The 11,097-nt window shown below is 42.9% G+C and overlaps 1 protein-coding gene across 1 annotated transcript in view; it reads left to right on the top strand.

Moving 5' to 3' along the window:
* The first annotated feature begins 143 nt into the window (after positions 1 to 143).
* The window catches only part of TTC33 (tetratricopeptide repeat domain 33), a 52,018-nt gene continuing 41,064 nt past the window's right edge, over positions 144 to 11,097 (top strand). The window contains exon 1 of the mRNA XM_035566125.2: positions 144 to 462. Coding sequence (XP_035422018.1) covers positions 239 to 462 — 224 coding nt within the window. The 5' untranslated portion in view covers positions 144 to 238. The remainder of the gene's footprint in view (positions 463 to 11,097) is intronic.

The raw sequence follows: 11,097 nt of genomic DNA, 5'->3' as shown, positions 1-11,097 counted from the left end.
CGTCATGGCCGCCGCCACAGCCCAGCGCCCCCAGTGGCTGCTGTTACCCGCGGGGACTACATCTCCCATCACCCCCCGCGGCGCCACAGCCGCACCCGCCCTTCTCGTCTAGCCTCCGCGCATGGACTACATCTCCCGTCACGCCCCGCGGCGTTCACAGCCGCACCTGTCCTTCGGCTCCGCGCCCTTCCTCTTCCTGCCGGCCGGTGGGGGCGTGCAGGGGGTCTCGGCGCTCCCCATGGCCTCCTTCGGGTGGAAGAGGAGGATCGGCGAGAAGGTTTCCAGGGCCACCTCCCGGCAGTTCGAGGCAGACGCTGCGGATGACAGGGGTCTGGCGGGGGAGGAGGACGACGAGGGCTGGGTGCTCGCAGCGAAGAAGAGGAAGGAAGGCCTCGTGGGGGGCTGCGTGGAGAAAAGCAGGCGGCTGAAGGATGAAGGCGCAAGTCTGGCCGAAAATAGGAGGTACCAGTGCAACCTTACTCCGTTTAGCCAAGTGCTCGATGGTATTTCGATCCCTTTCCTGAACACTAGGCAACTTGCTAACTTCTGCGCTCGTTTTCGTGTTTAAGAAACACAGCAATCATTCTTTTTTTTGTTTCGCTCTGCCGTCTGCACTGAATAAGTGGTGTTCTTTGCTGGTGGGGTTAGCTGCTGTGACGTGAAGTTTGTATTCAAGTCTCGTTTCTGTGTGGCTGCATAACAAAAAAAATGATAAAGGGAGAGACAAAAAAAATGGGTCTGAAACTTGAGAAGGTAAATAAGGTATTGTGGGGAAAGCCATAGTGTAAGTAATGCTTCAGCTACTCTTCGAGCTTTCTCTTACCTTGCAGGTGTGTGGTAATCCTGTGCAGCGGTTTTTACAAGTAAGCATATTTTCACGTATGGAGTGACCAGGCAAATAGTGCAGAGCAGTTAATGCACAGTAATTCTGTCTAATTCTTTGGAGAAGTCAGGTTCAGGTTCAGGTGGCCACTCTGAACATCTTCTAATAGGTGTACTGAGCTTTTGGATTTCAGCAAGATTTTTGAAGGGATATTGCATAAATGGTTCCGTTCTCTTGTTATGCTTCAAGCAGAAAGTCACTTTGGAGTGGGGGATGGATAAAGGAGGTACGAGAGGCTATAAGTAATATGTTAACTACGTAATTTGACTAGGTCTTCTCTAGAACAACAACAACAAAAAAACAAACTACAATGCTAAGAATAGTCCTCTTAAAATCTTCAGAATGCTGGATATTTAACTCTATTCTGACTTTAGTCATATAAAGCATCTCTGCTTTATTCATTGTTCCAAATCAGCAATGACATTATTTTCCTGTTACAAATATTTCCATAATAGGTCAGCATGCACTTATCTTTTGTTAAACTGGTGAGGGCCTGATACAGACCACTAAACCAGGATGAAGAGACGGATGAGGCGTTCTATAAGCAGCTGGCAGAAGTCGCTCAATTGTCAGCACTTGTTCTCATGGGGGACTTTAACTTCCCGGACATAATGCTGGAAATAGAGTACAGCCCCGAGGAAGCAGTCTTGGAGGTTCCTGGAGTGTGTGGAAGAGAGCTTCCTGGCTCAGCTGGTTAGTGAGCCTGCCAGAGCGGGTGCCGCGCTAGGCCTGCTGTTCACAAACAGAGAAGGCCTGGTGGGAGATGTGGTAGTAGGGAGCTGTCTTGGGCAGAGTGACCACAAAATGGTAGAGTTCTCTATTCTTGGTGAAGTCACAAAGTTACTGACCCCCCTGGGTCAGTAAAACTGCTACCTTGGACTTGCAGAGGGCAGACTTTGAACTGTTCAGGACACTGGCAGGGAGGGTCCCTTGGGAGTCAGCCCTGGAAGGCAGAGGGGCCCAGGAAGACTGGAAGGCTCCTCAAGAAGGAAGTCTTAAAGGTGCAGGAGCAGGCTGTCCCCGTGTGCCATAAGTCTAGCTGGTGGGGAAGAAGACTGGTGTGGCTGAACAGGGAACTTTTGCTGAGTCTCTGGGAGAAAAAGAGAGCTTATGACTGGTGGGAGAAGGGACTGGCAACTTGGGGAGAGTACAAGGAAGTTGCCAGCATATTCAGAGAAAAAATTAGGAAGGCCAAAGCCCAGCATGAGCTCAACCTGGCCACTATGGTTAAGGATAACAAAAAATGTTTTTATAAATATATCAACGGCAAGAGGGGGGCGAAGGAGAATCTCCATTCTTTACTGGACGCAGTGGGGAACATGGCTACTGAGGATAAGGAAAAGGCTGAGATTCCCAATGCCTTCTTTGCATCTGTCTTTAATAGTCAGACCACTTATCCTTGGAGCACTCATCCTCCCGACGTGGAAGTCTGGGATGAGGAGCAGAATAAACCCCTCACAGTTCAGGTGGAAACAGTTAGAGAGCTGCTGCTCCACCAGGACTGTCACAAATCTATGGTGCCAGGTGCTGAGGGAGTTGGTGGATGTGATTGCTGAGCCACTTTACATCATCTGTCAGCGGTCATGGTCATCCAGACAGGTCTGGAGCATTAGCAAGACTGGAGACTTGCTAATGTGACGCCCACCTATAAGAAGGGTTGTAAGGAGGATTCAGGGAACTCCAGGCCTGTCAGCCTGACCTCGGTGCCAGGGAAGGTGATGGAACAGGTCATCCTGAGTACAGTGACACAGCATGTGTGGGACAATCAGGGGATCAGGCCCAGTCAGCATGGGTTCATGAAAGGCAAGTCCTGCCTCACCAACCTCATCTTCTATGACTGGGTGACCCGCCTGGTGGATGAGGGAGAGGCTGTTGGTGTAGTCTACCTAGACTTCAGCAAAGCCTTTGATATGGTCTCCCCCAGTATTCTCCTGGAGAAGCTGTCAGCCGATGTTTTGGACAGATACACTCTTGGCTGAGTTAAAAACTGGCTGGATGGCTGGGCCCAGAGAGTGGTGGTGAACGGAGTGAAATCCAGCTGGCAACCGGTCACCAGTGGTGTTCTCCAGGAGTTGGTGTTGGGGCCCATCCTCTTTAATATCTTTACTGATGACTTGGATGGGGGAATCGAGTGCACCCTCAGTAAGTTTGCAGACAACTCCAAGCTGGGGGGAAGTGTTGATCTGCCAGAGGGTAGGGAGGCCCTGCAGAGGGACCTGGACAGGTTGGGTCGATGGGCAGAGGCCAATGGGATGAGGTTCAACATGGCTAAGTGCCGGGTCCTGCACTTTGGCCACAACAACCCCATGCAGCACTACAGGCCTGGGGCAGAGTGGCTGGAAAGCTGTGCAGAGGAAAGGGATCTGGGGGTGTTGGTCGATGCTCACCTGAACATGAGCCAGCAGTGTGCCCAGGTGGCCAAGAAGGCCAACGGCATCCTGGCTTGGATCAGGAATAGTGCGGCCAGCAGGACCAGGGAGGTGATCGTCCCCCTGTACTCTGCTCTGGTGAGGCCGCACCTCGAGTGCTGTGTTCAGTTTTGGGTCCCTCACTACAAGAAGGACATCGAGGCCCCGGACCATGTCCAGAGAAGGGCTACGAAGCTGGTGAAGGGCCTGGAGCACAAGTCCTGTGAGGAGCAGCTGAGGGAACTGGGGTTGCTTAGTCTGGAGAAGAGGAGGCTCAGGGCAGACCTTATTGCTCTCTACAACTGCCTGAAAGGAAGCTGTGGGGAGCTGGGGGTCGGCCTCTTCTCACAGGTAACTAGTGATAGGACCAGAGGGAATGGCCCCAAGGTGCACCAGGGGAGGCTCAGGTTGGAAATGAGGAGACATTTCTTCTCAGAAAGAGCAGTCAGGCATTGGGACGGGTTGCCCAGGGAGGTGGTGGAGTCACCGTCCCTGGGGGTGTTTAAGAAAAGGTTGGACGTGGTGCTTAGGGACATGGTTTAGTGGGTGACATTGGTAGTAGGGTGGTGGTTGGACCAGGTGATCTTGGAGGTCTTTTCCAACCCTTGTGATTTTATAAACTATACCTGTCAGTAACAAGAAGGGATGACTGAGGCGATCTGTAAGATAGAAAAACTTAGAAGTCTAAACCAGGCAAATTTATATATGTTATTTTAAAAACACTTTGTGTGTGTTCTGATTAAAATATTTTCTTTGAGGAAAGGTTTTCTGCTCAAATAATTAAACAGGTTCATCTTCTTACTGTTCGTTCTGAAGTTGACACTATTCAAGGGGGTAGTGGTTCATTCCTGTACATACACGTCTGTTCGTGAGTTCTGTAGATTCTCAGTTCAGAAATTTGTCAGTACAGTTTTGAAACTTTTAGCAGATGACTTTAAATTAAACTGAAATTAAGCTAAATCATTTTAAACGTGCTGCCACTATATTAATCAACACCTTTAATTCAGTAGCCACATAAATTGGCTACAGTAATATAAAAGTCTTTGAACACAAAATAACCCAAGTAATTGTGTATTGTTAACGTATTTGTATAAATCATTTCCAATGTTAAAAACAATGATCTAAGAATGGTAGATCTATTCTGTCCTTTTTGAGATACAGAGTTTGCCTTTTTCAGCTTGAGAAAATGAATTGTTTCTAAATGCTTTCATTCTACATCTGGTAATCACTAATATTTAGTATATATGAAACAGAAATTCATCTTTATTTCTGTCATCCTCCTTCCCACCTTTGCCCTCCTCATATTTTGCTTTAGGATGATGTATTCTGTGAAACACACCTCAGTTCCCTGTAGATGTTATTGTCTCTTAGTTTGCTTTTAAAATAAATTTTAAGTTTTGTTTGTAAAATGCAATAAATCTCTTGAACAGCAGCAAATAATCCATGTGGTCTGCAGCTGGGAGATCAGACTGCTTTATTACCTGCTGCTCAGAATAAATATTCTTTGTGCCTTTAATATCATAAGTTAGTGTGAGGGACTGAGTTTTGTCCTAATACTTTCCTTTTAACGTTGGTTAGAGAACCTTACAAAAAACTCAACCTATTAATGAGTAGCAACTTGTGGTTTTGTTTCTGATTTTAATGAGAACTGTATCTCATTGTGGTGCTTACGTGAGCTACTGAGAAACACTAAATGGTTTATAAGAAATGTGGAAAAAAAGTAGCAAGAAATTAAGATGTAGTTTTCAGGAGACTTTTCATTCTCTGGTGTTAACACTGGTATCTTAGGCTTAACTTAAGTTCTGAGTTAAAACTGTAGTCCTTATACTTGAGGGGAAATTATCACATGCTGCAGAGTTTAGGCAATTGTGGTAGTATGGCATTGTCACCATATGTAACTTTCAGCTGGACCTCCTGTAGAAAAGATTTAGCACAGATTTTTAATCTATGGAGGCTTTTATTACTTGGACAGGTGGAATAGTTGGCATACCATCACAATGAACTTGAAGAAGCAGTATGAAAGGAATGTTCATTCTCTCTGGTGAAAAGTGGTGGTTGTAATCGTGTGTTAGACTTCTGTGGTCTGTTTTCTGAATAAACCTCTGTGCAACTTGTGTAGAAATGAAATACTTAACGCAGATTGTTTCAAAAAGTAGCAAAGTTTAGTAACAGTTAGAGATTTTGAGTTGGATTGTGCTGCATTCAGTTAAAAGGATGATATTTTGATGATATTTTTTGATAAAAGGATGATTTTTTGGCAACGAAGATGATACGGGGCCTGGAACATCTTCCCTATGAGGAAAGGCTGCGAGACCTGGGTCTGTTCAGCCTGGAGAGAAGAAGACTGAGAGGGGATCTTATCACTGTTTACAAATATCTTAAGTGTGGGAGACAGAGGGATTTGGCCAACCTCTTTTCAGTGCTTTGTGGGGACAGGACGAGGGGCAATGGCCACAAGATGGAGCACAGGAAGTTCCGCACCAACATGCGAAAGAACTTCTTCACGGTGAGGGTGACGGAGCACTGGAACAGGCTGCCCAGGGAGGTTGTGGAGTCTCCTTCTCTGGAGATATTCAAGGCCCGTCTGGACGCCTACCTGGGCAGCTTGCTTTAGGGAACCTGCTTTGGCAGGGGGGTTGGACCCGGTGATCTCTTGAGGTCCCTTCCAACCCCTGCTATTCTGTGATTCTGTGATATTCATTGCAGAACTTAAGAATAAAAGCAAAGCCTGAAAACTAGTGGGAATTGAAGGTGGTATCTTAGTTGGTGTTACTTGTGGGATGGAGAAAAGAAAGGGGTTCTGGAAGGAAACAGATGGGAAGAAGCAAGACTCTAAATAAAGAGTGGAAAGTAATAAATTCAACTTCATTTCTTTTTGAAAAGAGACAACAGGGTAACATGCATGGCAAAATTAATATGATGAAGGGTGAATTTTGTAAGTGGATCCACTATCACATATACAGAACAGTGTTTACCACTTCTGCGTTTGGTTAGGTCAGATAGCTTGTTCTTCTGGTAAGGGAGCATCACAGCAGTGATGGTGTTGCTTCCCCACAAATGTTCCTGTTTTCATTTTTGGTAAGTACGTGTCTGCGTATAAGTGAGATGAAACTGACTGATTTGTGCTTGTAAAGTGAGTCTCAGTGTTTTTGGGGGGAGCAAGGAATAATGGGGCCGCTAGAAAAACTCATACGGCCTGCTTTTTGCGCATTGTTAAGCTCAGGAGTGGCACAGGTGAATCGTATGGGGCTGCAGGAACCAGCAAAATGGGTTTTCAGCTTTTATGCCAGTTGCTTGTGCAGTGTTTGTATGTACCTGGTGTAATGCATGTGCAGTAAGCCCGTTAAAGTCTGGAGACAGAGCAAAAGTGGTGCTGAAGAGAACAGTTTCTGATCCACACTTCAGTCTTCTGAGGAGTGGGAAGGAAGGTGGGGAGATGCTGGGAACGGGTGTAGAACAAGGTTGATTACCCCAGTAGTCTAATATATTGTGGAGGACATGGGTTAGGAAGTTCTGAGCTAGAGTTTTGATTGGTAGGTTGTTATGATCAGTAATCAGCAATCCTTTTTTTTTTTTTTTTTCTTTCTGATAGTGTAAAAAATCAGATATATGGAAGAAGTGTCACATTTGTCTGCTCTTTATATATGTGGAAAGGAGTGATATAACAAAAAAAAACCAAACACAACACGTACATGCTTTTGGGAAGCAGCCTGTTGGTTGAAAGAATGCAGTATATTTTAGAAGAGAGATTACTTTTGCTTATATGAAACTTACAATGCTGGCACGTTGTCCAAACTGAGATACTAGCATGGATGTATCCCCATGCACTGGGAGTAAAAAAAAAAAAAAAAAAAAATTTTTAAATTAAAAAAAATGTTTTTTTTGATTGTCCTATACATTTTTTCTTTAAATCCAGCACTACACAAAAGAATAAAAAATTCTGCTCAACTTCAGGATGTTGAAAACAGCAGATTGTTGCAGTGTATTTAGAATGGTAGATAACAATTCCTGTGGACACAAGCCTAAGAATGGGTTCAGATGAGATTAGATAATGGAATGGTCTCAAACATAGATGTGTTGAAAGCTAACAGCAAGGAGAGGAAATCTTTTGTCTGACTGGCATCTCCGATATAAGTGAATTGCATATTGATGTAGATAAATTTGCAATCTCTTTTTTTTTTAAAAAAAGAAAGGTTTTCATAGCTGTCCACTAGGTGGAGGTAGAGTTCTTCTCATTAAAACCTAAGTGCAAAAAATGTTTTTCTTTTTTTTTTTTTTTTTTACAAATAGACACTATTGGGTTTAAGTTCTCATCGATTTGCATTTAATGTTTCAATTAATTCTGAAAAATAAAAGTTACACTAGTCTCTTATTTCTGATGGTACATTTTCTTTATTACGTTAAAAAAATACCTCCATCTCTCAAACTGGCACTGGTTTTGGAAGGTCATGGTTTCATCTGTAAAACTCTCTTTTGGCTGAGTTTACAGAGATTTACCAATGTTGAAATAAATAATTGATGTTGCTTTGTCACTTGCTGATCTAAATTAGACTGACTAATAATGTTTTACACTTAGCTTTTGCAGTGGCATATTAAAGAAGAATATATTAAAGTGCTACAGACAGGGAAGGCAATAGATCGATCTTCATGACATGGTTCGTTCTTCTAGGGGAATTAGTCTTTAATAATTATTCAAATTCGTTCTCTAACCCATTATTATATACAAAAAAAAGTCCAACTTTTCTGATCTGCTGCTTAATCCACATTTTAACAGTTGAGAGTTAACCTTTTTTTTTGCTGGCACTAATATGCCAGCATCACTTCAACATGCACTGTAGTCTCTTAGGTCACTCCTTAGGTATATATGCTGTAACTGAGCGTTTTTCTCACTAGATACCTTTTTTCTCACTAGATACCTTTAAGGTGTCAGCATAAAATGATGAGAGGCACAGAGCTTTTAAAGGCATGTTTAATGTAGTGGTCTGTTGGATTAAGCATTATAAAAAGTTTCATTTAGCAAATGGAGCAAAAGAATAACATCTAGTTCTAAAACAAATGAGCAACAAATGAAGAGTTGAAAAAACTTTGCCATGATTTTATGTTTGTATGTGTTCAACTTACCAGTGTCTTTCAGGTTTAGATCATAGAATAACAGAATGGTTTGGGTTGGAAGGGACCTTACAGATCACCCAGTTCCAACGCCCCACACCTCCCACCAGCCCAGGTTGCCCAAAGCCCCATCCAGCCTGACCTTGAGCACTGCCAGGGGTGGGGCATCCACAGCTTCTCTGGGCAGCCTGTGCCAGGGCCTTGCCATCCTCTGAGTAAAAAACTTCTTCTTAATGCCTTATCTAAATTTACCCTCTTTTAGATTAAAGCCTGTATTTCTGCTTGGGGTTGCCCCATCCCAGGTGCAGGACCTTGTAGTTGGCCTTGTTAAACTTCAAGAGGTTTGCACAGGCCTACCTCTCAAGCCTGTCTAGATCCCTCTTGCTTATTGTAAGTACTTGATTACTGATGAATTACGAAAGCACTAAAGTAATAGACTTCCTTTCAGGTTATCTGGCATATTTATGTATATGCAACTAACATGGCAAAGGTCACTGGAAAATTTGCCTTTCAATTTTCTGATAATAGAACACTTAATTATTTACATAATAAAGTGTTAATATATATTTCTCAGAAAATCCAAGAGCTCTCTTTGGCAGAAACTTTTCAGGAGGCTCAATTACATTATGTAGTAGCCTAGAAGAAGTAGGGTGTGTTAGAATATACTGGGTATTTTAGGAGGAGTGGGTTATGTTAGGAAGATGGGGGCTGGGTCTAGGAGACCTGGTTGCATTTTGTTCAACAGCGCTCTCCTCCAAGCTCAAGAATGGCTCATCCCAATGAGGAGAAAACTGGGAAAAGGCGATTTACTCTTCCGTAAGTATGATCTGAAAGCCTTACACTGTTGGATTTTGTAACTGCATATAGGCAAAATCAGTGTAAAATAGTTATGATGAAACTGGGTGAGCACAGGAGGCACTTCTACTCTTTGTAGGTTCAGAGTAACTGCTTGGTATCAGTCCCCAAGCATTATTAGCTCTTCCAGATAGTACTTGCCTCTTTCAGAGTGAGTATTCTATAAGGAAAATGAAAATTTTTAATTTCAGTAATTATTTGCTTTGATTAGGTGTAATGTCAGTCATAAAAAAATGCAGAGAAAGTAGGTAGGCTTATTCCTCTAAAACTGTGTAGTGCAAACAGGGGCTTGATAAAATTGTCTCAACTTCTAGTCCGAATACCCAATCACTACTTTTCAGGGCTTAGCATGATTACCTATTGTGCAATTGTGTATATTGTGTATATAAACTACTTTGCTGTTAGCTTCCTTGAGAACGCTTTACACGTGACATACTTACTAAAATGGGGCTAAGGGTGTGTGATCTGCAGCTCTTCAGTGCAGAATACACGAGCTGAAACAGAAAAGTCTGAACAAGTATGGACTTTTTACCTCCAGTTTTTTGGAAAAGCACATGTTGCAGCTTCTCTCCCATTAGTCAGAACATAGGATTTGTTCTGCAGGCCTCAACCTTTCCAGAGTTAAGAGCACTTTCTGCACTTTTTTTGTCATGTTCAACAACCTCCTATAAATCGTTTGCTTGAAATAGCACTTTAATTTTTGTCTTTAAGTTAATTTTTATTGCTAGCATTACTGTTTTCCCTCACTTGCTGATAAGAGTTGTTGCTTCCTGGTGATGCAGCTAGTTGGCTTCTGTCGTCGACGAGGAAATTATTTGCAGAATGTTGAAGTAGTTCCTTTTGTTTAAATTGTTGTTTATCTTTAGTTTAGCTATTTTCCTCTTACTCCGACAACTGGTTATTGTTTGGCAAAGGAGGAGTTCAGTTTTGAAGTTTTGTTATTAATTTATTGCAGATTTTTCTAGAGAGTATGTGCACAAGAATCAAAGATTATTTAAGAACTGTACAAAAACTCTGATCAAATTTGGGAATGTCTTTTTGTTACAGTTACTTGAGGTTACTATATTGTGTTGTAGTATCCCTGTATATTTGAATGTATGCATGTTTATGTAGGTATCTATTTGTAAACTGTAAATCGAATATTCATAGAACAAATGTAGCCTTTGTGAAAAACATATATAAGGAAATATTTTAATATACGTATATGTGGAAAACAAAGTTTATCTGCCTTCACTCTGTATAATTTCTAGGTACTGAAGGGAGGCAGTGAAGAAATGAATCTGTATTTATTCAAGGTCTCCTCACAATATAGGAGAAAAAGGTATCTCCAAAGCACAATTCAGCTCATGTAGGTGCTTAAATTGCACTTTATTGGGTCCTCCTGATGTTAACCATATACAACTACACTATAAAGGTACCAGGACTGCTTTTGGGTGCACCAGCACAGAGTGATCTGTGGTCCGTATACAAAATGGTTTTGTGACCTTGGAGATGGAGACCATTGACAGACTATCTTCTGGGGACTGTTGGTGGCCAGCTCTAACCCTGCCTCGTCCTGGGAAATAGCTGGGGAGAGGTGTCTGGCTACAGCCGTGACAAGGACCCATCTGAAAAATACCACTGAGTAACACTGCTGGAGTGCCAGTGGCCAGCAACGTTCCCTGTCGGTGCTGGTTTTGTAGTACAGAAGCAACCTGTCAGACTACAGGATGGATGAAGTCTTAATCTAAATGCTCAGCATTAGGTACCTAAGGTTACGTGGGGTGAATCAGGTGTAACTGCTCATACCTGTCGGGAGATGAAGGGTAGCCCTTGTGTTACCTGTCCTTGGACTGAAGTTTA

The sequence above is a fragment of the Cygnus atratus genome, chromosome Z (genome assembly GCF_013377495.2).
Source record: "Cygnus atratus isolate AKBS03 ecotype Queensland, Australia chromosome Z, CAtr_DNAZoo_HiC_assembly, whole genome shotgun sequence".
Taxonomy (NCBI): Eukaryota; Metazoa; Chordata; class Aves; order Anseriformes; family Anatidae; genus Cygnus; species Cygnus atratus.
The sequence above is the reverse complement of the archived record's forward strand: the minus strand, read 5'-3'. Positions and strand labels throughout refer to the sequence as shown.